The 24869-nt window shown below is 48.1% G+C and overlaps 1 protein-coding gene across 1 annotated transcript; it reads right to left on the reverse strand.

The window, feature by feature from the left end:
* Nucleotides 1-2323: 2323 nt before the first annotated feature.
* On the reverse strand, nt 2324-23814 carry LOC131096814 (alpha-2-macroglobulin-like protein 1). Its single transcript, XM_058045437.1, has 35 exons — nt 23764-23814; nt 22612-22774; nt 22204-22256; nt 21318-21335; nt 20671-20830; nt 19992-20076; nt 19100-19214; nt 18653-18767; nt 18138-18247; nt 17425-17592; nt 16892-17122; nt 16435-16498; nt 15550-15695; nt 14424-14573; nt 13944-14060; nt 13267-13414; nt 12723-12834; nt 11273-11498; nt 10651-10777; nt 10242-10363; nt 9692-9746; nt 8891-8974; nt 8318-8494; nt 8075-8156; nt 7570-7726; nt 7298-7372; nt 6047-6209; nt 5191-5408; nt 4793-5008; nt 4188-4312; nt 3735-3825; nt 3224-3292; nt 2901-3003; nt 2767-2808; nt 2324-2400 (listed from the first exon to the last, which is right to left on the reverse strand). Exons 1-34 carry the CDS (start codon nt 23812-23814, stop codon nt 2768-2770), a joined length of 4137 nt encoding a protein of 1378 aa, XP_057901420.1. The 3' UTR covers nt 2324-2400; nt 2767.
* Nucleotides 23815-24869: the final 1055 nt, after the last annotated feature.

Here is a 24869-nt window from a genome sequence, read left to right on the forward strand (position 1 = left end):
TGGGCCAGAGACAGGCAAGAGGCACATCCAGAGTGGATTTGTGTCCCTGGAAGCCAGCAGTTCTCAGTGCTCAAGCAGTGAGCTGATCACAAGCTAAATGGAAGGATGCACACCAGCAAGCCCCAGCCTGAATCACCACTACCCCTCCATTTTGTGAAGGATAAAAAAAAAATGACTGGGATGTTTGACATCTGCTGCTCCAAGCAGAGAAGGGGATGTTTAAGCCAGAGAGATAAATAATATATAGATGTGTTTTGTAGAAAAGTGGTTTTTTCCCTGTCTAAATTCTCTTGGAAGAGAGCCACCTCCTTCCAAATGCTCTTTAGTAGCCAGACAGGTATTACTTTCTGTAATACCATCACAGGTATTACTGTTTAAATCTCATAAAGAACATTTTAAAGGACACAGAAGAGTTGTTAAGAAAGTGGAATAAAAATAACAATGGATATTGAGCCAAAAGTGACAGTTTCTGTCATTTTTACCCAGAGTGTGTGTACACATAGGCATAGGAGTAGCGAGAGGTTGTGTGTGTGACCTCCTTATGTAGTAATGAGCTCCTGCATGAGCTGCCCCTCATGGTGTCAGCAAGGGGTAGGTTGGATCCCTGTGTGTGTCTAGCCACCACAGGAGTTGTTTTCCCAATAATCCTCTGCACTGGGGATTTTTCTCAGACCGTGCTTTGCTAAGCTCTGCAAAACAGATTGTAAGGATGTGGTGGCATTGGCAGTGGTAGATGGAGTTCCTCCCTCTCTGCAAGACTCCAAGATCTAGGCAGTGCACTCTCCAAATACTAGTAACAGCTGTAGGCCTGGCTGGCTCCAGTTCTGCTCTTTGGTATCAGCAAGGACAGAGTTTGCCAGTGGTAAAGGCAAGGGAGAGAGAAGACATTTGCAAAGAAAGCAGAAATGTTTGCAAAGTGTTTTTAAAAAGCTTCAAAGAAAGTAAATAAAAATTCTGTTCTGCGGAGTTGAGATCTGCATTGCTCATGGACTACTGAGGAAATTGAATAAAGAGAGGAGGAAAAGCACCTGTTTAAACAAAGGTGCAACATCAGCTCGGCCACTTCTGGTGCTGCACAAGGTATTGCTACCATCCAGCTGCTGCTGCTTTCATTCTAGCCCTGTTAAACTGCACATGAAGCACGGAGCAGGCTGTCAGCAACCTGCCTTGCTGGCACATCTCGTCAGTGTGTTCACTCTCAAACAAACAAACTTGCAATGCTCATGTCTTTGTCTCACAGACAGGAGTTGCTGAATCTTCAGGATTACTCTGGAGCATCATAGTTAAAATTTAAACACGCTCTCCAAGTCCCTCCCATTAAAGCACCACAAATCCCAGCCTTGCTGCACGGTAGGGAGAGCTTTCAGGGCTGTAACCAAATCCTGACCCTCAACCCTCACCTGTCTTCCAGGCCTTCCACTCTTAAGCCTGCCTTTGCACTTAGCTATCACACTCCTAGAGCCAGCTCTAGGGGTGTTCTGTGGAGATTCACCTGTTTATACGGAGAATTGTCTCTGTCAACCTCAAAGATCTGTGATCACCAGCACTTAAATAGTGAGGTTTGATTTTAAAAAGCAGCAATAGATGTTGAATTTTCATTTACTCTTTGCCTGTTGAATTGCCTGTCCAGCTCCTTGTAATGGGGCAAAGACCCTGCTCACTTTCCTCACTCATTAGCAGGGGCGTCAGCCCCAGGGCACCACCCCTTCCTGACAACTCATGTTTGACTTGTCCTGTGCAGGATCCAGCTCCACAGGAGGTGTAGAAACTAAAATCACTCCCTTTCTGCTTTCTATTTTTTTCATACACAGCAGGGTAGATTTACATCCACATAAAGTGCACCAGCAGCCAAGACCTTATGGCTCAGCTACATCTGTGTGCAGGAGATGATGCCCAGTGGGATCAGTCTCCATGCAAGACTGGGAGTCCTCACCCCATACTGATGACTGCATAACACTGCTGGAGGAGAATCCAGTGCTGGAGGAAATTAATGCCAGTGACACAGCTGAGATACAGAGTTTGCTCACTCTTCCCAGGTAAAGGCTGTCACAAAGTCCAAACACACACCACAGTAGCCAGATTTGTGATTTGTATTTTATTTTCATTCTTTTTGCAAGCAAGAAAATCCCTGGATTAAAACAATCAGAGTTAATCAGACATGCCAAAAAATGCACAAGGTAATGGCTGTCAGGATGAGCAGCTTAGCTTAGGCTGGAGTTAGTCCTGAAATCCAGCCTGAGATGTGTCCCAGCACCAAAATCCCAAGCCTGAGATGTGACTTTCCAGGTGTCTCATTATACCAGGAGCAATAATGCAGAAGCCCCACTGTCCTGAGGCATCTTGCATTAGTGGGATCCCTGGGAGCTGAAGCAGTGGACAGTGGGGAAGCAGTCCAAATCCCTGGAGAAATGAGAGCAGAAGAGAGAGTAACCCAGAGGGCAAATAATATGACCCAGATTATTAATTTGGGATGTAACAGCTAGGGAGCACAGACTCTCACTAAGGACTCTAAAGGAAAGGGGTTTTCTGTTTGATCCACTATCTTTGTGTCACTTCAGCCCCTCCCCAGTAAGAGAAACTCTCCACACCCAAATATAATAAGCTGAAACTAGTACCATAAATTCTGCTTAGGGAGTTTCAGATATAGTCCTGGATGAAGGGAACATGCTGAATCAGAGATACACAGGGCTCCAGCAGGACACAGAGAAGTGGATGGGGTGCACAGGAAGGTCTGTACAGGGGGCTGAGGTGGGGATTTGCACCTACCTCAGATACAGAAGACATTGTAGTCAGCCAGGGCCTGCTCCTCTGCAACAGAAGAGGAGAGACCTAAGTTATCCTTGCACAGAGCCAGGTGCAGACACCCAGGCAGCCCTGGCACCCCATGGTTGCACACTGACCTGGGCTGTAGTAGTCATAGACCCGGACATGGCCTGGCTTCAGGTTGGTCACCTCAATCTCCTGCTCCAGATGCAGGACATATGTGTCAGAGATATGGCTCAGCTGGGGAAGAAAATAAATTACAGTTCACTTATGAGCTGTTCTTTTTATTCCTCACCTGAATTTGATCCTACTAACTAACAATAACAACTCTGTAGACTCAAACATTGGACTTCAAGATGAATCTTGAGTATACTGATCTGCTAGCCCCAGTCCTGGATTCTCCCAAAGATTCTGGCATTGCCCTGCACTTCTTCAGGTTCTCTAGCAGCACAGACATTACCTTGTCCAAGTAGATGGCAACACCTCCTTGTGTTTTCTCAGTTCTTCTCACAGAGTGTCCATGCTGCAGCTAGGACAGGAGAGAGCAGAAAGCAATTCAGTTTCATCTTTTGAAAGGAAAGTGTGAGACACCCCAACAAGGTTTATCTGAGTTGGCAGATTCTCATTCACTCCCTTCCAAATGTATTTTGGACTCTTTTCTCTTCAGGCTGATCTCCCTGCAGGGCCACTCAGCTCCTGCAAACCCCAAGGACAAGAGCCTAGGGCACTTAGCTGACAGGAGAATGCTAAACTGATTGGGTCAGAAGTATCACCATGCTCAAGACTCACAGAAACAGCCAACAGTATGTGTTCAAGTTCATTGTGTGGCAGAGAAGAAGGGATGGTAGGATTGCTCAAGGAAGAGACAGGCAACACCTTCCTATACAACCTTCCCATACAGCCTTCCCCTCTCCGTGGGCATGGATGGTCCCACTGACACCACATCCCCATCCTGATTCCACACATCTTACAGACATCCCAGATCCTGGGGCCAGGGCAAATCCAGTCGGTAGGGACACCTCCAGAATCACCATGTTGGAAGTGGATTTCTTCCCATTGTATCTGGGGGAGAAGATGGAAAAGAGAGTCTCTGGGGTAGAACATTAAAAAGAGAACGTCTCCCAGCTTTCCCTTCCCTTTACCAGCAGACCCTGTGTGCAGTGCCCTGAGCCAGGCAGCCCAGCCAGGGCTGGGAACAGGCAGTCACTGCTCCCTCTCACAGGGTGCAGAGGATGGGGCTGCAACTGCCCTGAGCATCCCCAGTCTGAGCTGATACTGCACACCTCTCTCAGCAAGAGCCAAGGCTCTGCATCCTCCCTCCTGCTGAAATCGCCTGGTGCCTCCACTGCAGCCAAGAAGCATCCCTCAGCTCTCCAGCCATGCCCAGCTTTCCTTCCCAACTGGGATGCGATGTTTAAAGTCACCTGACATTGACATGGACAGTAACGGAGCGTGTATTGTCCTTGGTGCAATTGACAGGCTCAGTTTTCACTTGCAAGGCAAAGGATGTGGAGTCTTGTGGGGAGGGTGTGTTGTACCTCAGCACCAGCTGCAGGGAGAGACAAAAAGACAGACTAAAACATTGATAATTAGCTTTATATCATCTATGACACCTTTTTTTTTCCACTGGCTACTCGGCTCCTTGAGACTGGACCCCAGACAGTGAATAGATAAATGACATGCAGTAAGCACACTCATCCCAGTACCCAAAATAAAGGTCACTCAGATTGGAAACCTTCCACGGGCTCCTTCTCAAACTTTCAGTTGAGACTGTGCACGTGAGACACACAGCAGTGGGATCACTATAAAGCATTTTCATCTTCCGGTACTCTTGAGAGCCATGGAAGCATCATGGTCCTCATAGTTGGGCAGGTTCTGTTTCCTCTCACACACAGGTTTATTGCATTGGCACCAGGCTGGGGTTAAGGCACAGTCAATGCACATTTCCTTCCACAGAGGTGTAGCAGGGTTTTGGTTTTGACAAGATGAGGGGATGAGGGTGGCCACAGCGGGGTCTGTGGGAACCTACCCGAGTAAAGACACAGCAGCTGCCATGGGCCTGCACCAAGAACTTGCCCGGGACCTCTGTCAGTGCCGCCTCCTGCACCAGCAGCCGGTTCTGGTAGGAGACCAGGAACTTCTTCCCAAAGCCTCCACGGGACCTCACCCTCACCTCTGCATCCCCCTGTCTGCTGTGTGTCAGTGCTGCATACTTGGCCAATGCCTGCAAGGCCACCACTGTGTCCTGAAAAGGAAAACACAATTACATTTGCATCTCTGACATCCAGGGACACTTGAAATCAGCATCCTGAGGACCTTCATATCCAAGGACTCCTTTGCCCAAAGCATTTACACTTCCATACATTGTGTACATATCTTGCAGAAGTTCTTTCTCAAGAAACATCCCCTTCCTTGGCCATGAGTTACCTGTGTTGAGGCAAAGCCTCCATAGGCATTCTGCTGCCTGGTGAGCCAGGCCACGATGCCAGAGGCCATGGTGAGGTTGGACTCTGTGACATTTGGCTTGGAGAGCAGGGCCAGGAGGACGTAGGCTGTCAGCTCCACATCCACGGGCACTGGCTGTGACCAAGTGCTGGTATCGGTTCTGGGCTTGGATGAGGTCTGACTCCAGTGGATCTGCCCATCTGGGAAAGAAAGGTAGCAGAGGGACTCCTGAGGGATATGAGGGAACAACTCCTGTGGCCTGGCCTCCTAGACACAGTGGCTTGTGTCTGCAGAGACCACTGGGTAAACACCTTTAGGCTGGGTCATCACATCACCAGGGCAGCTGAAAATCAATGTATTTTGCAATACCAAAAACTCCATATCCCACACCAAGGTGACATGCAAAAACTAATATGGCAATAATCTGCATATGGATTACCTCCCAGTTGTCCAAATTCTGTATTGCCTTGTTTGCTAGGTCCACTGACAACCTGGTACTGGCCAGCTGTCCACTGGCCAGCCCTGAGGGTCAGGGACTAACAAGACATGGGGCACCTTGCTCTCCTCTCTGGCATTTTGCAGTCCTGCACAAGAATGCCCAAGTCTCTCAAACCCCAACCTCCACTTTAGAAAAGGGCAAGAGATCTGAAGGAAATCAGCACCCACACCACAGTGTTGGCAGCACACGCCATGAGCTCATTCAGTGTATGTCTAAAAGCTCTTCTTGGTGAAAGGCCTGGAGGGTGAGGCCGTGCTCCCCCCATCTGCACCTTACCAAGGGCTCAGAAATGTCACCTGTCCCTTCTCTGGCGTTCCCCTGACTCCGAGGTCCCCGTACCTGCTCTGATTGCCTTTTGGTCAAGCACGTTGAGGAGCTCTTGTGTGCGCTGGGAGTCCTTAGCCAGGGCAAAGGTGTAGGCCAGCAGGGCCTGGGTGTAAGTGCTGGCAGCCTTGGGCAGGGCAGGAGCGATGCAGCCCAGAGCCCTGCGCACCACCGAGCTCTGCAGGGGAGAGGGACAGGCTGCTGGTCACACACAAACCCCTGGGACACGAGCAGGAGCATGCACGCATTCCTGTGCCAGCACAGAAAGCACCCCATTCATTCACTGCGGTGACTGTATGCCCGGGCCTGCACTCTATCAGCAGCAGCATCTTCAGCCCTTGGTGGAAGATGCTCGACAGACCTCCCCCCTGAGCTGGTTTTGGGCTTCAGCAGTGCTCTCCCACTGAAATGAGCACCTTTCCTGAGGGAATAACACCACCGTGTCTTACTTTCCCAGGCCAAACACAACAACAGCAAAATCACACAACTGTTAACGAGTACACACAGCCTGCTGAGCAGAGTGACTGTGTTTAATTCACCTTCACAGTGAATAATTGTACTGATGGTGAAAAAGGGGTGACCTGAAGGACATCTATTGCCAGAAAGAAGAATAATTTCCATCTGTCTTCCCTTTTTTTGCCTAAGCCCACTGCTTTCTGTTCCACTAAAAAGCATTGCTTTGTCATTTACTTTTCTGACTTCTAGAGAGCTTCATTTCTCAATTGTGTTTCTCCATCAAGTTAATTGGTTTTTTATTTGCCTGTGCCACAGCCTAGTGACTAGCTACAATCCTTAGCACTTGTAAGAGCTCCCTCTTATTGTCTTTACTTAACCATGCAGTTACAGCTGCCCTACAGCACTCCCTTCCCAGACTTCTGCTTTATTTGTGAAGCTAAACCCTATTAGGAATTACATTATGTCTATTTACTTGACTGTGGGAGCAGCTCCACCCACCTCATGATCAGCCTTCAGCTGGGTAGGAACAGCAAGGGCATGGAAGGAGTGGGAATTAATAACTCATTCCTGGGAAATGGCCAACACGGTAGCTAGCCATGAAGTCCAGTTTAACCTCACCTTCTCCCTGCCAGGGATGTCATCCTCAAAGGGAGAGTTTTTCCTGAGAAGCTGTAAAATCCTCCTCACCCACTCAATTTCTTTGCCCACAAGTCCCTCCAAGGTGCTCTGATGCTTGCCCCAGTGTTACCACTAAGCTCTTTAAGATTCAGATGTTAAGACAAGAGCACGGCAAAGAATCCCAGGATTTACCTCTGGTGTTACTCCTGCCTCCAAGTATGCAGCAGTGATGTAGGCAGCCAAAGGGACTTCCCCATCTACACCTCCCTAAAAAAAGCATAGACATCCAAAAAGCCAGGAAAATTAATAGGCAAATACTGAAGATTTTAAGGAGAGGTCTCATCTGTCCCTAGCTTGCTCCCCCTCAAGAAAGCACTACAACACAGGCAAGTGAATTTAAACAATTACCAGCACACATGGCAAGAGCTGCTTGGTGCTGTCCTTCAAGGTACACTGGCTCCTACCTTCATGAATGTGTGGAAAAGTTGTCCCACATTTTTGAAGCAACCACTGGGAAGCTGGTGGAATTCCAGCCAGCTGAGAGCAGCCTGGATAATCCTGTTGTCCAGGTAAATGTATGGCTTGGCTTGGACAAAGCATTTAACCACAAATGCAGTCAGCCTGATTGAGGAGAACAGAAAAAAAAGGCATGAAAGAAGGAAGAGAGAATCAAAGAGAGGTGGAGAGCATGAAAGAGCAGGAAGAATGAATGGAAAGAAAGAATCTAAGCAGAAATTGGGGGGGAAAAGTGGGAGTTTGAAATTGGTGGATCTCTCTTTACCTATTGTGCTATTTCTAATGTGCTGGTTCAAGATCAGTTCATCCCCTTTGTGGTGCCCTAGTCCACAAAGCTTCTAGAACACTTTGGATCCAATAGGACAGCAAGGGCTTCATGCTGGAAGCAGGAAGCTGCCCACCTCCTGGCTGTCAGAGAGCAGGTAGACAGCAGGGAGAGAGCCCAGGGCTTACCAAGTATTACCATACTCATCCTTGGTACCAAATTCACTGTAGGAGCCATCAGGGTGCTGATACTGCAGCTGTATCTGGTACCCTGGGAAGCAGGATGGGACATAAGTGCTCACAGTGGTATTTGCAATGAAATTGCTGTGCAGGAATGGGATGGTTGAGTGCTCCAGGTGGAAGGGGAGTGGGAACCTGGGACTGTTGGACACAGGGGAAGGCAGAGGGGCAGGGTGGCTCTGTTGCACTCACCATTGCGCAGGAATCCTGCTGCCCTGGCCTTGATCTCAGGGCTCAGCTGCCTCGTCTTCTCCAGGTACTGCAGCACATAGACAACAGGGGCAAACAGCACCATGTTCTGCTCCCCACAGCCGTGGGGCAGCTGCACCAGGTGGTCCAGGTTCTGCAGTGCCAACCCCATGAGGTCCCCTGAGACAAAACATAAGCACCTTCATCACCTCCTAGGCAGTAAGATCCACCTCCTCCTCCTACCTGTGACCATTCCCAGCAGTGCACCAAGCAAGGCAGGCCCAGCACAGCAGTGTGGGGACTCCTCTGTCCAGCCACCTTATCAATTCCACTGTGCCCCTCATATGAGCTGTACACATTCCATCCTGGCAGGGAAGCTCATCAACCCAACACTCTCTCCCTTGTTGCGTGTTTTAGGTTGTCAGTGATCAGGAAACACAGCCATACACATGAGAAGAACGTGGCAGTGGAGCCTTGGAAACCTCAGAAGTGGTATGTGGGGAAATTTGGGCTTTCCTTGGGCTAAACTCAGAGATATGGGATTTGCAAGGGTACCACCATAGCTTAACTCCTTACCAGTGACTGAGACGGTGGCTCTGACTGAACCTTCAACCACATTTAGAGGCAGCACCAGGGACACAGACTCCTCTGCTGGATTCCCTGACACCAGTCCAGCAAGGTGTGGGGAGAACAAAAAGAAACAGATTCTGATGAAAAAAAGCCTTCAAAACCCCAGAAACTGTTCAAGGCTGTCTTGTGATAACTTCCCATTTTTCTGTCACAGAGGCTGTAAATCACTTCCAAAATCTGTGTCCCATTCCACCCTTAATTTCCTCCATCCACCTCATGGTAACTGTGCTGTCCTAACACCCCTCTTTATAAAGAGGTTGAGAGGATTTTCTCCTGGAAAACCTCAGGGGTCAAAGTCACCTATTTTTCTCTACAGAAATTACTCCATCTCATTTAAGATTTCAGTTGCAGGTTTGTCTCCTCAATGCTCCTCATGCTCTCAAAATCAGCTGATGCCCCATCATACACCATAAAACTCAAAACAGGAACAGCAATCCTAAGCCATGACCTCCAGCCTCGCCATGTTCAGTAGTGTGGTTTTATTTCCACAGGTGAGAAAGGGCTCAAGCTGTCATATTAGTGCCAGGGATGTTGATGGTTAAAGAGCAGACCTCACCACGTCCCTGCCTCGGAGAAAGCACTAGCTGGCACCACAATTAGAGTACGCTTCTGGAGCTTCATCATGTGGACAGAGGAAATTGTTCAACAAGTTTCCACCTGTTGAACTATTCTGGGTTGAATACCCAGAAGGTGGTTGGACAGGAAGAGGGGGATGAACAGGGCGAAAGAAGAAAGCAATCCATCTACCTTTTTCGGGACACAGGATGGAGCTGTGAGTCTTTTCTACCAGCACTCCCTCTGGCTGTTGGAGCACATAAAAGTAGCATTTTAATGAGCACCCAGGAGAGAAACGGGATTACAAGTGGATTAGAAGAAGGTATGTTCAGAATCCTGGTTCTGGGTGGACAGTCAGCTGGAGTATCATCATTATCACACAAAAATACAAACTACTTTCAGCCGTTTTCACTTCAGATCAGAAACCAGCATGCATTTTCAGAATATCCTAATATCCTAAATTCTGAATATCTGTGAAAATGGTGCCATAAGATTCAGCAGAGAACTCAGGAGACAAGGACATGAAAGAGTGTTTAAAGTTTCCCATGGTATGAAGTGGAGGACATCCCTTTACCTTCTACATCCATCAGCCCTCACAGCTGAGCCCAGCTCAGGCCCTGAGATGATAATTGCACATTTTGAATAGCATTTTGAATTGTAACTCCCAAAATTAACATCCACAAAATCTGGGAATTGCACAAAGCCTACTTTGTGGCTTAGGTAACAGAGCAGCTTGACTGACCCGGACTTGAATGAGCTTGGTGATCGTGTCTTTCTGTCCTTGCTTTGGGACAAATGGTATCTCCTCACCACAGAGCTCTTTGGAGGCCACAGCCTCTGTGCTGAGGGTGATGTTCACAAGCCCTGAAAATAACACACATTTAGGTGCATAAGACACTTTCTGAGGAAAGACTTCCTGTTAATACAATAGACATCACCTGCTGACAACAAAAAAATTGATCAGAGTCCTATATGTTTTTTGTACCTCCTAACACAGCCTTGTGAGTATCCGTGACCATAGGATAAGTGCAAATAAGTACTCTGGGTAGCAGAGCAAAAAGCTCCTCACTCTACGTCAGCTCTTACAAAACACCCCCACCTTGGTCCCATCCCTTCCCAATTTCAGCACCCCACCTCCCTGTGCTTCTCACCCAGCTGCTCAGCTGTGACACTCCACTGAAAGGTCTTGGCTTCCCCAGCACACAAACAGCTGCTGTAGGCACAGCCTTTGCATGGCTTCAGCTGGAAGCGTGCAGACTCCTCCAGGGTCACTTGGATCTGAAGGGGCAGAAGGGATGGCAAGTGGCAATAAATAACAATCAAGAACACAAAAAGGAAGCCCACAGAGGGTAGAAGCAGGGCACAGCCTGAGAGGAATACACACAGATTGTTTGACTAGCCAGGGATCAGGTTGGGAAAGCTGAAGTCCTGGCAATCTGGCCAGGGTTATCAAGGGCAACAAGTGTGTCTGTGTTTGTGCTTGGGATTGCCCCGGCCCAGGTGTAGGACCTTGCACTTGGCCTTGCTGAACTCCATGGGGCTTGCACAGACCCAACTCTCAATCATATCAAGGATGCTTCCTTATTTCTCTTTTTAAAAGTGGGGGTAATGTTTTTCCAGTCAGAGGGAACATCACTGAACTACCATGATTTCTCAAAGGGGATGTGGAACTGGATGATCTTTAAAGTCCCTTCCCCTATGAGTCTATGATCACAGGCCACAGGTGTCAGCCATGTCCTGCCTTCCTTGCAGAGGCTATCAGGGCTCACCTACCCTCATGCATTGCTGCAGGTTGTTGGAGACTGTGGCCTTCAAGTTGAAGGTCTCACCCTGGACCACAGAAGATGGCAGTGGCAGCTCCACAAGAAAGGGCTTGGAAACAATCAGCCGGGAGGCTGGAGCAAACCCAAAGCCATTCCATCCTGTGCAGAACATTCCTGCTTTCCATTCTGTGATGGCGTCAGGCACCGTGACAGCGATGCTCTTGTTCCCACTGGGGCTGGGGAGAAGTGGACATCAACAGAAGCATTTAATTGAATGATGCCATGCCAGGTGACCTGCTCTGTGTTCTTCTCTGCAGAGCACCCCATCCTCTCAGTCCAACCCCTACTGAAGTTGCAGCCCTTGCAGGGTAACAAGTCCTTTTACAAGTGGGGACGCCATCTCAGGCGCTTCTACTGACAGAACACTTGGGTCAATAGGGCCAATAGACTGCAAGATGCCGTCATTTACAGGCAGCACTTGCCCTTTGCACGTCTAAAAATGACTCACAGATGTCCACAGTCTTATTTTTCTGGCCTAGAAATGGAGAACCAGAAACCAGAAACCAACAGAGCAACAGGACTAGCAGCAGTAGGGCTTAGCAGATAAGGTTGATCCAGCCATTTTCTGTCCTGTGAGACACTGACAGCTTAAAGCCCAGTATGAGGGCAGAGCAGAGACTTGTCCTGTGCACACATCACATTTGAGAGGAGCAGACTGTTCTGCAGCTGCCACTACAGCCAACACACAAAGCAGATACAGCTAAAGGTACTGGTATTATTCAGCTTATTTCACTGTGCATGTACAGGAAGGCAACACATACAACACAGAAACTTTTGGTGGCTAGGACCAGGTTGGTGAACAAGTCTAGAGGAAATATCTGCTACTAGCGGTGAAGAGGTAGATGTATCTGTCAGGACAGTGGAGGTGGGAGAGGGCAGATGTTGATAAGACATATACTCGGGATTTCAGTCTTCAGAGGACACACAAGAAAATCTTCAAGTCTCAGATGAAAAATCTCCAAAAGCTCTCTCAGCAGACCCTGTGTACACACTGAGCCTTTCTCACAGGACACAATTTTCAGTCTTATGAAAGACTTCTATGGACATCAGCTCCCCCTGGATACCAGGATACATCTGTGAGCACATTTTGGGAAATGCAAGCCCACAGGACTACCAAAAGCAGAGTATTGGCAGTAAACTAAGCTGGTTTGCTGCACCTCATGCTTTTCTATCTTCCTATGCCAGCCACCTCTCATGGATGACCAGCACTCCTAGTAGAGGAAAATGCATTTAATGAATACACCAACTCTAGCAATGAGCAGCCTACAGGTATGAGCCCCATGATGTATGTCCTTAAGTGTCTTGCACAGCTGCCTCTGATCTAAACACAGCTGCATCTGCTGCCTCTCCCAGCCACACAAAATGACCCAGGCTAAACCCCCACTGCTCAGTTTACTCACCCCACAGAATACAAATCCCACAGCCAGGTTTGGTGAAAATGTTTGTGTGCTTTCTTCTCAGCTGCAGAAAACGGCGGAAACATAGTGGGCTGGTAGGTTGATGTCAGATGCTCTGTTGGAAACAACAAAGACCTATAGTCACCACAGGGTCCTCAGGTCCTGGTTAAGAGCAGAGGAGCTCCAGCACAGCTCAGGCTGCAGCAATTGCAGCCAGCTCTTGGGAAACATGGCAACAGAACAGAATGTACTGTCCCAAATTTTAAAATCCCTTGCCTCATTTCAAATGTCAGAGGTGCTTTAGGGTTTACTTGCACGTGGAGGCACCATGGGACAGGCAATATTTCCTTCACTCCAGAGATAAAACCTTGGATCAGACATCCCACTAACAGCGCTCACATTAGCACAATGGGTTTAGGGACAGGAAACCCTCTTCCTCCTCCATTTGCACTTACAGCAAGTCCTGCCTCTTGGCTCAAATCCAGGACTGCTTTCACATGAAAGACTAAGCCTCCCATGTAAGAAGAAAAAGCTGTCAAATGCTTACTGTTATACAGTTTATGGGGCTGGGCAAATGTCAACATGGGCCTGGAAATAGATATTCCTCTTCCCCGCAGCATAGTTGTCAATGGAGTGGTCGGGCATACTCTGGGTTTCTTGATATTGGTGTTGGACATAATTTTCAACCCCATTTCCTGTAGGAAAAAATTAATCTTTAGAAGATTGTCCTCTCTTCTCTGCCCTCTGCCCTTGTGCCTTCCTGTCCCCTCACACAGTGGAGCTTGGCTGTCTCTGTATTCTCTTGCTTCATTTTAAGAAGGAATAATTCAGATCCCCCGCAATGGGCAAACAAGCTCTTCTAAGGTAATTTATCTGGCCTGAGTCAGCCAAATTTATTCCTTTCAAACATATGGTCATTTGAGTACCATGCCTTCTCTGCCTGCAGGGTGCAATTGCTCATGCTATGAAGATTAAACAAATTGTGTGAAATCCAATTAAAGTAATGAATAATCCTTGGCATCCTGAGTCACACAACCCAAGTGTGGCAACCACACAATGATTTTTCCATATACATTTCAAATCACCTATTCAAATAACAAGGCCTTAAACTGCACCTGTTCACTGTCCTGTCTGCAGCAGCATCCCTTGGATATTGGTAAAGTCAGGGCCCACATTTCCCTCAGTTCATGAATTATCTCAACCCACCAAATCAACCATTTTTACCCTGAATGCTGTAAACACATCAGGCTCATCGGAATTTGGGAGCCCACATGAGCGATCATCTTCAGACACTTGGCGAGGATACCTGGCAGTATAAACAGATGGGAACAGCCCATAGATCTGAGAAAGCAAGGGGAAAAAAATCAGTGCAAATTAAACCTGGCATTCCCTTCCTCTCCCACATCCAAGGCCTGTTTGAGTTGCTTCTGGCTACTGTACATGAACATGTGCCAGAAAGCCCAGGATCACTGTCACTCTTCCTGGGCCCTCCTCTGAGAGTGCCAGCACAGAAGCTGTTTTACCACCGAGTGACGCTCAACATCTTCCTTAATCCCTAATCCCTACCCATCCACACTGGGAGCACTGCTGATCCCTCCAGACTGTGCTTTCAGTTTCCTGGAGTTAAATTCTGCACAGGTGCAGTGGCCTCCCTCCCACATGGCGTCAGGAGGGAAGGGAAAACGTCAGGGCAGGCTCCCTCACCGTGTGGCTGCTCAGTTCTTTTCCTGGCTTCATCCAAAAGGCGCTTGGATCCACAGCCCAGAGTGCACACGTGGAGCCAGGAGCTGCCTGCAGGCGGAGGCCAACCTGTGAGCCAGGAAGAGTCTCTGGCGCGGAGAAGCTCAGCTCCACCTGGACGGGAAGAATGCAGGCAGTGCCTGAGTGACATTTCTAAGGGTGGCCACCCACCACTTCCCAAGCAGGGAAGGGACCTACATGAAGAGAGTTTCCAAGGACCTGCCTTGGATAGACAGCCAAGGAACCTCCCAGGCACCCCCAGGAGGTATTTTAAAAAGACAACACTGAGGTTCTAACAGGAAACATGCCAGAGGGGGAGCCATCAGCGTGCACATGGAGACATTCCTGTGTCAGAGCACAGCTCTCTCTTCTTTACCCAGCAAACCAGCCAACCATGGTGACACACCTCACAGCTGTCTTATGAAGCCCCTTCTTCTGGGACCCCAGATCAAAAATAAGCCTAGTCCTTATCTCCAGACTCTTTGTGGGAATGGCTTTAGTTTCCTGAAACTCCTCCTGTTCTTGATTGATTCTGACTTTCTATGGCAGACAAGCAGCTGTGGAGCTGTGGAGCTATGCAGCAGGGGTAATGCCCTCTCAGAAATTCACCTTTGGAGAGAAAGACACAGCCAAGAAAGCAGATTGCCAAGGATGTCACAATGACCAGATGCACTCAGCCCTTTCTGGGTGGCCAGTAAAATCCATTTCTTCCATCACACACTTTCAGATGCCATCCCAATACTACATATGAGCAATTCTAATTGCTGCAGCAGCAGAGCAGCCCTGAGCTCTCCTGAGAACCACACAAATTATCTGTGCTGGGCTGGATTATCTATGATCCTGCCAGGCTGCAGTTGCCCATGGAGACAGACAGCAACTCTCTGCCTTTCCCAAACACTGCAGCAGCCCCCACAATGCTGAGCACACGCTTTCTCCAAACATCACAGCACACCTCACCAGCCACAAACTGCAGTTCCTGTGACAGCATCACACACAGTGTCAGCCACACACAGCAACACAGCTCTCCTTTCATGGCAGCAGACACGTCCCTGCTCACACATTTAGTCACAACCTCAGACACAAACCCTACCTTGTTTCTGAAACACGTGGAGACACTGAATATGGCAGAATCAGCAATGATTTTTCCATTAGGGAAGATGACATAAACAACAAGTCTTGGAGCTGGGGCATAGGTCAAGCTGAATGTAAGAGGGATGGAGAAGGAGCCTTCCAGCACTAGATGGAGAAGAGAGAAGATTGATAATGAAAACTGAGTCTGATCATCTTTGCCATTCTGCATGTGTTTAAACCATTTCCTCCTTTACTGAAGTCTTTCAAGACCAAAGAGATTTCTGGAGACTTATGAAACAATCAGCACATCTCTGGATCTGGTATTCAAGACCAGCAAAAGACTTTTCTATTTATTGCCTTGGGGACACGAAACAGTACTTTGGAGTTCAAGCTTGGCTCCACAAAGAATGAGATTCTCAGATGTCTTTCAAAGCCTCCTCTCACCCAACATCTCCCATCCCATCAGCAACAAGAGATGACCTTATCCCAGAATACTTATAATTCAGGAATCAAAAAACAAGAGCTGGAGAAACAGGCAACAGTGGGTCAACAGCCATCAAAATTATAAAATGTGGCATCCTAATCATCCAGATTATTTGGAGACACTGTTGCCATGGAGAGTAAGACTGCAGTTTTGTGCTGCTCGCAGGAGCAGCAGCAAAAGGAGACTTGAAGACAACAGAGACTGAGCCTATGAGCTGGGAAATGCTGAATATTCTCTTGGTACAAAGCAGGAGGGCAAAGGGAACATGAAATCTGGAAAGGCACAGGTCTCTGACACAGCACACAAGTGGTGAGCCACCCCCCTGCATTGCAGGGAGACTTACACCATTTGTCCAGATAAGAGGGGATGCCACAGACCCCTGAGTGCTTGCTATGTCATGACACTGGGGAGTGCACTTACTTCTTGGCAGCCCAACCCAAACAGTCTGCTGACCTGCATGGACTATCCCTCTTTTCCCTGTGACCTAGAGAAGAACACAGAAAGGGATGGTCACATAGTCACATAGTGTTTGAGATCACTAAGAAATCCTGAAATTAAATTGGGATATTAAATGGGGGCTGGGGGAGGAATATTAGCTTTATTTGCTCTCAGCTAGTAAGGAGAGCTCAGAGATGACATGGTGGCAGGACAGGTAAGGCCAATACCTGCCCTGCACCTCTGCAGAGTCTAAAAGAAAGGCTCTGCCTTTGTTGCTATTTGTTTCTGCAGTACCAGGATCAAAACCAGTTCCATGATGACTGGAGGAACTCCCTGTCCTGGCCTGAGCCAAGACTTTGAAATATCAGGCTTGAACCTCTAAGAGATGCTGATCTTGGGCCTTCAGCTGTCACCCACTAGTGCTTCCTCAGAAACTCACAAAGTAGGAGAAAATGACACGCTTGGGCCCATGTTCCAGGTCTTCCTCATAAATTTTGAAGTCCACCTGGACAGACTGTGTTTTATCACAGGGCATTGTCTCTGGCACACGGATGATAGAGAGGAAGCTCCTGCTGGTGCTGTAGAATGGGTGTATGAAATAAGAGGCTCGCTGGTAACTCAAGTCAGCTGTCCCAGGCTCTCTGTCTGAATCTTGATGCAGGACACTTGCCTGGTGAGACAAAACAACAAACCAGTTAGTTTCTCTAGTTAAACAATTCAGCTGCAAATCACCTTTGTTAGACAATCTGAGCAATGCCAATGACAGGTCTCTCTGTGGAGGGCTCATGAGGAAAGCAACCAGCACCTGGAGAATAAGCTCTCAAGAGGGAGAGCCAAGATCTAGAACATGCTGAGGTGTTTCAGGTTTGAGTTACTCTCCCTTGGGAAGGAGCAAGGAAGATGTTTGTGGGAGAGTAAACAGCTCTGACATGCACACGTAGCCCTGCCACAAGACCACCCTTCCTCACTTACCTCCAGGGAGGCCAAGGTCCTGTTCCAGGCAGAGGTATCCAGGCTAAATGAAGCTGTTCCAGAGTCCCCAGTGATGTACTTCTGCCTAAATTGCTGCTCAGCACAGTTTACTACAAGGAGAACTTCTTTGTTCTTCAGTGCTTTGCCTTGGTAATCCATTACTTTAATCTGAGAATAACATGGGGAGCAAGAGAAGTGCAGAAGAATCTAATTAGCAGACAGAATCTCTGGTTTCCCCAAGTCAGGAGCAGTGTTTCCAAAGACAGCAAGATCACTCTTTCAGTCACTAATAATTGTATCAACACTGCCACTGCTCCTGTCATATTACCACTTGCACTACCATGTTCATTCACAGAATCACAGAATGGGTAAAGTTGAAAGGGATCACAGTGGGTCATCTGGTCCAACCTTCAGTGCTCTCCACTCCTTCACAGCAGAAGACTTCCTGGCTGCTGAAATTCCAGATGTTTGGGTTTGCCCCCCCCCCCCCCCCCATATTAAAGCCTGTAACTGCTCCCCTTCATGGGTTATTTGGTAAATGGCAGTCTTGGGTGTTATTCTGACAATAGACAATTCCAGAGTTTTGTTTCTGGGAGTCATTTGTGCTCTCCCAAGTCCCTGGCTAGAGATGGGGTCAGAAAAGACAGTAAGTAAAGGTTACTGTGAAAAATTGCTCACGCTTTCCCCTTCAAAGAACTGAAACTCGGAATTACCTTTCCTTTGTACACCTGTCCAGGGTGGTAGTAAGAATTCACATCATCAAACAAGGCCATTCCGCCAATCCGGGAGATAAGTAATTTGTGGGAAGCATTGACCTGTATCTCTGAATGAAAGCAGCAAGACAGAAACATGAGAGAGGGAGCGAGAAAGCCAAGCACTCCTCAGCAATTTCCCTGCAGAGTGACCCACTGGTAATAGGGATGGACATGTTCAGCTGCACACACATTTCACATCCCACTGGTGATCTGCCCAAGATTCTGGGGATCTGGTCTTTCTCCCATTTAACTCCTAGCTTTTAGAGAGCCTCAGCACCTGACACCACACTCAGAGTGAGTGTGTCACGCCATCAAGAGCTGCTGTCTCTGTCTCTATCTGTGAGATTACACAGCAGGCCCCAATGGACTCAGAAGACTCAGATCTCTTGCTAGCCTGAAAGTCTCCAGTGCTTTTGGTCAGATTAGCTCATCCTCACCCGCCTCCTCCCAAGCAGCAGAAATCCCAGAGTTACCTGTGGCATCCTCCACCAGCGAGGCCTCTGCAGCTATGCTGTCCCGATAGTAGCGGAAGTCTCGGCTGAAGGGGGACAGGCTCACGTTTGTGGAGAAGCAGCCTGCCTCATCTGTCTGAAGGTACAGGGAGGAGAAACAAGCTCTGAGAGGTGCACCTGCATTAGAAGTTATGGGAGAGGCAGAGGAGGACTGGCACGGAACCCCTGCTCTCGGGGTGCTTTTCCTTTTGGCATTGCAGCCCAGGATGTGGAGCAGGCACACGACGAGCCCAGTCACAATCATCAGGCACAGCTGCTGAGAGGCAGCGCCAGTAGCAGTGGCCAAGCAGCCAAAACAATGTGTTAATATTGCTGTTATTTCAGCTAAAAGACTCAGCAGCCTTGTCTCACCCTGAGGCTGAGCACAAATGCCCCTGAACACAGCTCAGCCCTTCCTAAGCATCTCACCTGGCTGCTGAATTTGTAACAGAGATCAGGTTTGGAAGCACTGGGCAGGAATGGGGCTATCTTCTGACACAGGCTCACATGAACCATCCCCTGGATGCTTTTCCCACGTGTGTATCTGTTTGGGGGAGCAGGGAGAGGAAGAGACAGTCACACACAGTGGGAGAACATACAGCTTGCTTTGCACAGCCCCAGAGACCTCTCATTGCCAGATACTCACACTCTAGCATGAGTGGCAGCCATACAGCAGGCCCAGGACAGGTCTGTGCAGTGCTGGGAGATCAAGGGCTTTATGATATAATTAGCACCAAGCTAAATTATTTTGGGTAACTAGAGTGTTGTAACTATATATCAGCATCACCTGCAATAACCCCAGGATGGGCTGAAGCCATTCATCCTCTTATGGCCAGAAACATGGGCGATTAAGAAAGTGTCTTCTATTAAAAAATTACCTTTACATGGGGCTAACTGTAGCATTGTCCTTGGATTATACCTGGGGTAATTCCTTTTTTCCTCCCTCTAGTTTCCACTTGAGCATAATCTGGAAAAGCTTCCCATCATTTCCCATGAGTTTATTCTTCAGGGAGACGAACCCCACATGTCTGTCATGTCCTGTCCCACAAACAGTTGCTTGTCAAAGGGCAGGCTGTTCCCCCAGGTTTTGTGTGAGGAGATTTGTGAAGTGTTTTTAGAAAAGAGGCATTAGAGTATCAGAATGATAGCTACAGGAATGTTTTGTGTTGCCTCAGGGTGCAAACAGCTGCGGTGGAAGGTTCTGGCTTCCTGTGACTGAAGTGTAGTAAACTTGCCCTATAGCTCCTCATGGTTTCCCATCCAGCTTGTGCACATCAGGCCAGAAATGAGCACAGGGCCATCCCTCCAGTCAGATCCTCACCTGCCACATACCCGGAGCGGGAAGGTTGTCTCTAGTGCATAAATCTGGTTTGGGGCCTCAAAGATCACTTCAAATTTTGGCAGCACTGGAAGGGAAAAACAGAGAACTGTAGGAAACACAGGCCAGGAACAGCCTTCACAAAGAATTAACATAAAGGCAGACAATGGTGGCATAAGGGACAGGAAATGGAGAAGGAAGGTGGTAAGAAGGGAAAGATTTTCCATGTATCTTTAACAGATTTGTGTGTAGGCCCTGAATGATTTGCTCCTTCCCAAACTAAAACCAAACACACCCATGACCCTGGTATTTCTGACAGATATTTTCAATGAGAGAAGGCTAGCCTCCCAATATAGCTGATTAGGGAATGAAAGTGAAGTGAACTTCACTGGACTTCATATTCTCTGGAAAAGTCCATCCTAAATTGCCTTGTTATATCTGACTCCAAGATCCATAGGAATCAGCTGTGCCAAAGGTCTGGGGCCATGCACAACACTCCTCCCACACTCTAAGCCAAGGCCCCAAAGCGATCTCCTCCCCTGAGCCTCAGCTCAGACTCTTTTCTATGACAGATTCTACCACTTTTGCTCCTGGGATGGTTTGGCGGAATAAACACCCTGCTTCCTGGGCCAGGCGTGCAGGGTGCTGCCAGGAGCTCAGACGAAGCCCTGTGTGCTCGTACCGCGCTCCTTGACGGAGAAGCTGCCGTAGGCGCTGGCGCTGGTGACGTTGATGACGTACGTTCCCAGCTGGGGCTCCTCACTCAGCTGGAAAGACAGGTCTGCAATGCCATCCTGAGGGACCACCTTCTGCCACTGCTCTATCTGGTTGTTCTTAGGGTCCTGCACCCACAAGAAAGAGGAAACTGATCTTCAGGATTTCAGTGTTGTGGAATACCAGGTTCTATAGCTAAAGAAAAGAGGTTTGGTATAGACTGATCAGGAAATTTGGAAGAGATGATGATGCTCAGATTCTGCTCCCAGCATCTGAGCCTCCTTCTGCACTTATTTAAACGCTGATTTTAAGCAAAGATTCTTAGCAGTTGTAACTTTCTTTCATAAGAATCTAAGTTTTCTATTTATTCTCTTGCAAGTCTAGAATAACAGATTTCTACTGAAGTGCCTGGGAGCATAACCTAAAAGAGGTGCATAAAAAAGAAGGTAAAAGGAGTATGTTCATTTAAACATTTAACATCCAACAACAACAAAAAAAAGAAGATCTACTATTCCACTCAGAGGTCTGTAAAATCTTCCAGAAGCTGAATATGTACAGCACGGTGAAACGACTGCCATCACCATTACTCTAACATGAGATTTCAGCATCACTTACCAGGAGAAACAGGGAAATCTGGGGAGGAAAAAATGCAAAAACATTAGAAGAGAGAAACATATGCCAGCACCACACACAAGGTACTTCAGACTCAGGACCCTCTCTGAAGGATGTGCAAAGTGATTTGGAAACGTAAGAGCATTGGCAACAATACAAAGTAAAACAAATGCCACAAAAAAAGGAGAAATACCAGGTCGGTTCATTACAGTAAGGTGTGAATAAAAGGAAAGGAAAAACTAATCTGGAGGTCACACAGTACTTACTAATGGCTTCCCGACAGAAAAACTCAGAAGTCACTACCCAAACAAACCTAGTTCTGGTTCAGGTGTGGTCTTAAGAGGGTTACAGATGTATAGGATCACATAATTTGGAATAACCCTTTGGAAGCCACCTAATCCAACATCCTGCTAAAACATGTCTTCTTGAGCAGATTGCTCAAAGCCTTCTCCAGCTGAGTTCTGAGCAACTCCAATGATGAAAATTCCTTTTCTGGACATATTTCCACATTGTTGCAATCAAAAAGTTTGTCCTAAAAATGTCTAAGCAGCACTTCCCACATTCCATCTTGTAGGGTGCAGGTTAAAAGCACCCTTCCCCACAAGAAGGAAAACCTGATTTGCAATCTGCTCACTCCCCCTGTGACACCATCACATCAGGAATCAATGTCCCATTCTTGCAGCTGCCTGACCATTCTACCAAGATGGGCAAGAGACATGCACACCTCTGCCATCTCCCTGGCAGCTCCTATTGCCCTCTGCATACTCATAAAGCCTGCCGGGGTGAATGTGGAAAAGCTGGAGCTTTGGCAGCTGAGCAGGGTGGAAGGGAGGTAGGATCCATGCATGGTACAAGGCAGCCTCTCCTGCAGCCCCCAGGACGCGCTTACCGAATCGTTGAGTGCACGGAATTCCTCATCCAGAGTCACAATGCGAAATTTCACTGAAGAAGGAAATCAGGAAATATGTTATCAGATCTCAGTTTTTCCCTACAGACCCCTGTTCCATGTGCTTCCCCAGATCCTGTCTCCATTCTAGACACACTTGTGGTAATGTCTGACATAAACATTCCCACATGGAAGGTACCATGGACATGGTTATCATTATCTACTGCCACCTGCACCTCCACAGCCATCACAAATCAGACATTACAAACACTGAAAACACCATTCAGCAAGAGATGTGGTCCCAAAGCCTTCTGCTAGGGCAGTTCATGCATTGCAGGGCATCACAGTCTTTCCACATGGTGCAACCAGCAAAGAGCCTGGGACCCTCAGCTGCTCCCATTCGCATCTCACCTGTCTCCCCAGGTTCATAGATGGGCTTGTCTGTTTGGATGATGGTGCCATTCCTGGACTTGCAGATCAGGACCTTTTTCTGCTCCTCAACATTGACCCCATCTCCTGTGATGGTCAGTTTTACAGTGGCAACCTCCTCTGTGCCATCAGCTGGAGGGGCAACCTGCACAGACAGCGAGAGGAGAACGCACAGGCCCCAGGTGATCTTCTGACAGTAAAGAGGAACAACTCACTGGTTCCCTCCCACTGTGCCAGGAGGGAGCAATCAGCAACAACCTCTGAAACCAGATCACATCCAGATCTCACACAGTCCTGCATGAACAGCAGGAGGCCCTGCATGCCATGGAATCTCTCCTTTTTCCCACTGGTGACAAGCAAGCACCTGACAGTTTTCGGTCTTTAGACTTCCTCAGGAAGATGGGCAGATGACAGAAAGGTGAGAGATGCTAGCAGATATTCAAAAGAGAGAGATCAAGCAGTTGCGCAGCCTCAAATGCTAGGCTTTCAGAGCTACCCAGCACTTACAAGCAAGAAATCCAAAGTAGAAAACACAACCAGAAAGACTCTGGATGCCAAGGACCCCAGCAGCCTCAGCACAGAATATACAGTATAATAGAAGGGATATTGCTTAGACATGTCTGCTTTATCCCAGACCTTTGCTAAGGTCTCACCAACAATAAATAACCTCTAAGATGCTGTTTAGAAAAACAAGAATATTCATTTCCATCCAACTAGTCTTCAGTAGCTCCCAAGAGCTGAGTTGCTGCCTGACTTCAGGTGCTACAGAAACTGCAGTATGTCCTGCAAGACACCATTTCCCCGAGCTTTAGCTGTGAACCTGCACAAGTCCTTCAGAATGAGCTAAACCTGCTTCCTCTGGTCTGTAATGGAGGAGAGGGACACAGGTGGTATCCAGAACTCTGGCAGATTTTAACAAATGTAAACTTCATTTCAAAGTTCGATTCAGAAAGGAAATTCAGTGCTAACCAACAGGCTGTGTTGGGCTGTGCATCCCTAGACACCACCCATTCCCTTCCTGAAAGGCTCACACCAGGACAAAGTAGACCCCAGCCATGTCACCCTTGGTTGGGAGTAACACAAGCAATTTCCTGAAAGGAAAATCAGTGATGGCTTTTGCCTAGGGTGGCTCACCCAGAACTTAGTGCACAGGAAAGTCTTCTTCTTCTGGATGGTTTCTTGCATTAAGAGCTCCCGTCCTGCAGAGCGCTCCAAGGCCAGATTCACTTGAATTTTTGCCTCATGGCAGGTGATGTGGAGGCAGGCAACCTGGGTGGATGGGTACCGGAGAGCTGCAGGGATCACCACCAGGTAATGTCTGTGGTGGGGGAGACAGCAGAGGTGGTATCAGTCTGAGCTCTCAAGAGGTGTAAAAGAGCTGCTCTGCTGTGGCCCACTACTGCAGAATCCTGCAGCAATGTGCCATGGCTTCCCTCGACATTCAAAAGCAACAGTGAGCCCAGCAAAGCAGTTGCTTCACTGAAACTTGAGAAATAGTTTCTGCTTGATTAGCTTAAGTATAGCCCTTTAATCTTTTTCAAACCCCTTATTCCAGTAATCTCCTGAACTCTCCAAAAACATCCCATGCTGTCTTCAGAAGAGGTGGGTTCATAACCTTACAGTCTTTTGATCTGCATTGCAACTGCAGAGCAAACATCTCTGGGCTTAAGGACTGACCTGAAAGACCCCCAAAAAGCTTGTATTGACCTGCAGGAGTCAAACTAAGGCATGGGAAGCAAGGTGTATGCCTCAGCTACTCCTTGGGGTGACTGACAGAGCAGGAAGCATGAGAGCTGGTGGCATGGGATGTGGTCCATCCAGCTAGACTGATGAAAGAGACTGAAACAGGAGTTCAGCATCACTCACAGTTGGTGAGAAGCAGCTGCAGCATGGAGCAGAAGGCTCAGGAGGATGGCTATCCTCATCTTGGGGGCTCTTGCTGCCCCGTCTCAAATGGCTCTCTTCCTCTGAAATCTCTGAGGCTGTTTATAGGGGGGCAATTTTTTTCTAGCACAGCCTAAATGAAGAGGTGGGATGTGGGGAGGAGCCAGCCTCTCCCCACCTCTCCCTGTCTCCTGAGATTCCACACAGCAGCTGCAAGGATGAGTGCTCTGTGCCAAGTGTCCCTTAGCCAATAGCAGCCACGCTGGCTGCCAGCCACCAGTTCAGAACATGCCCTCCTGCAAGGCTGCCGTGGAGACACCTGACCAAATGGACTTCTCACAGCAATAAAACAGCGA

Source organism: Melospiza georgiana, chromosome 2 (genome assembly GCF_028018845.1).
Source record: "Melospiza georgiana isolate bMelGeo1 chromosome 2, bMelGeo1.pri, whole genome shotgun sequence".
Classification (NCBI taxonomy): Eukaryota; Metazoa; Chordata; class Aves; order Passeriformes; family Passerellidae; genus Melospiza; species Melospiza georgiana.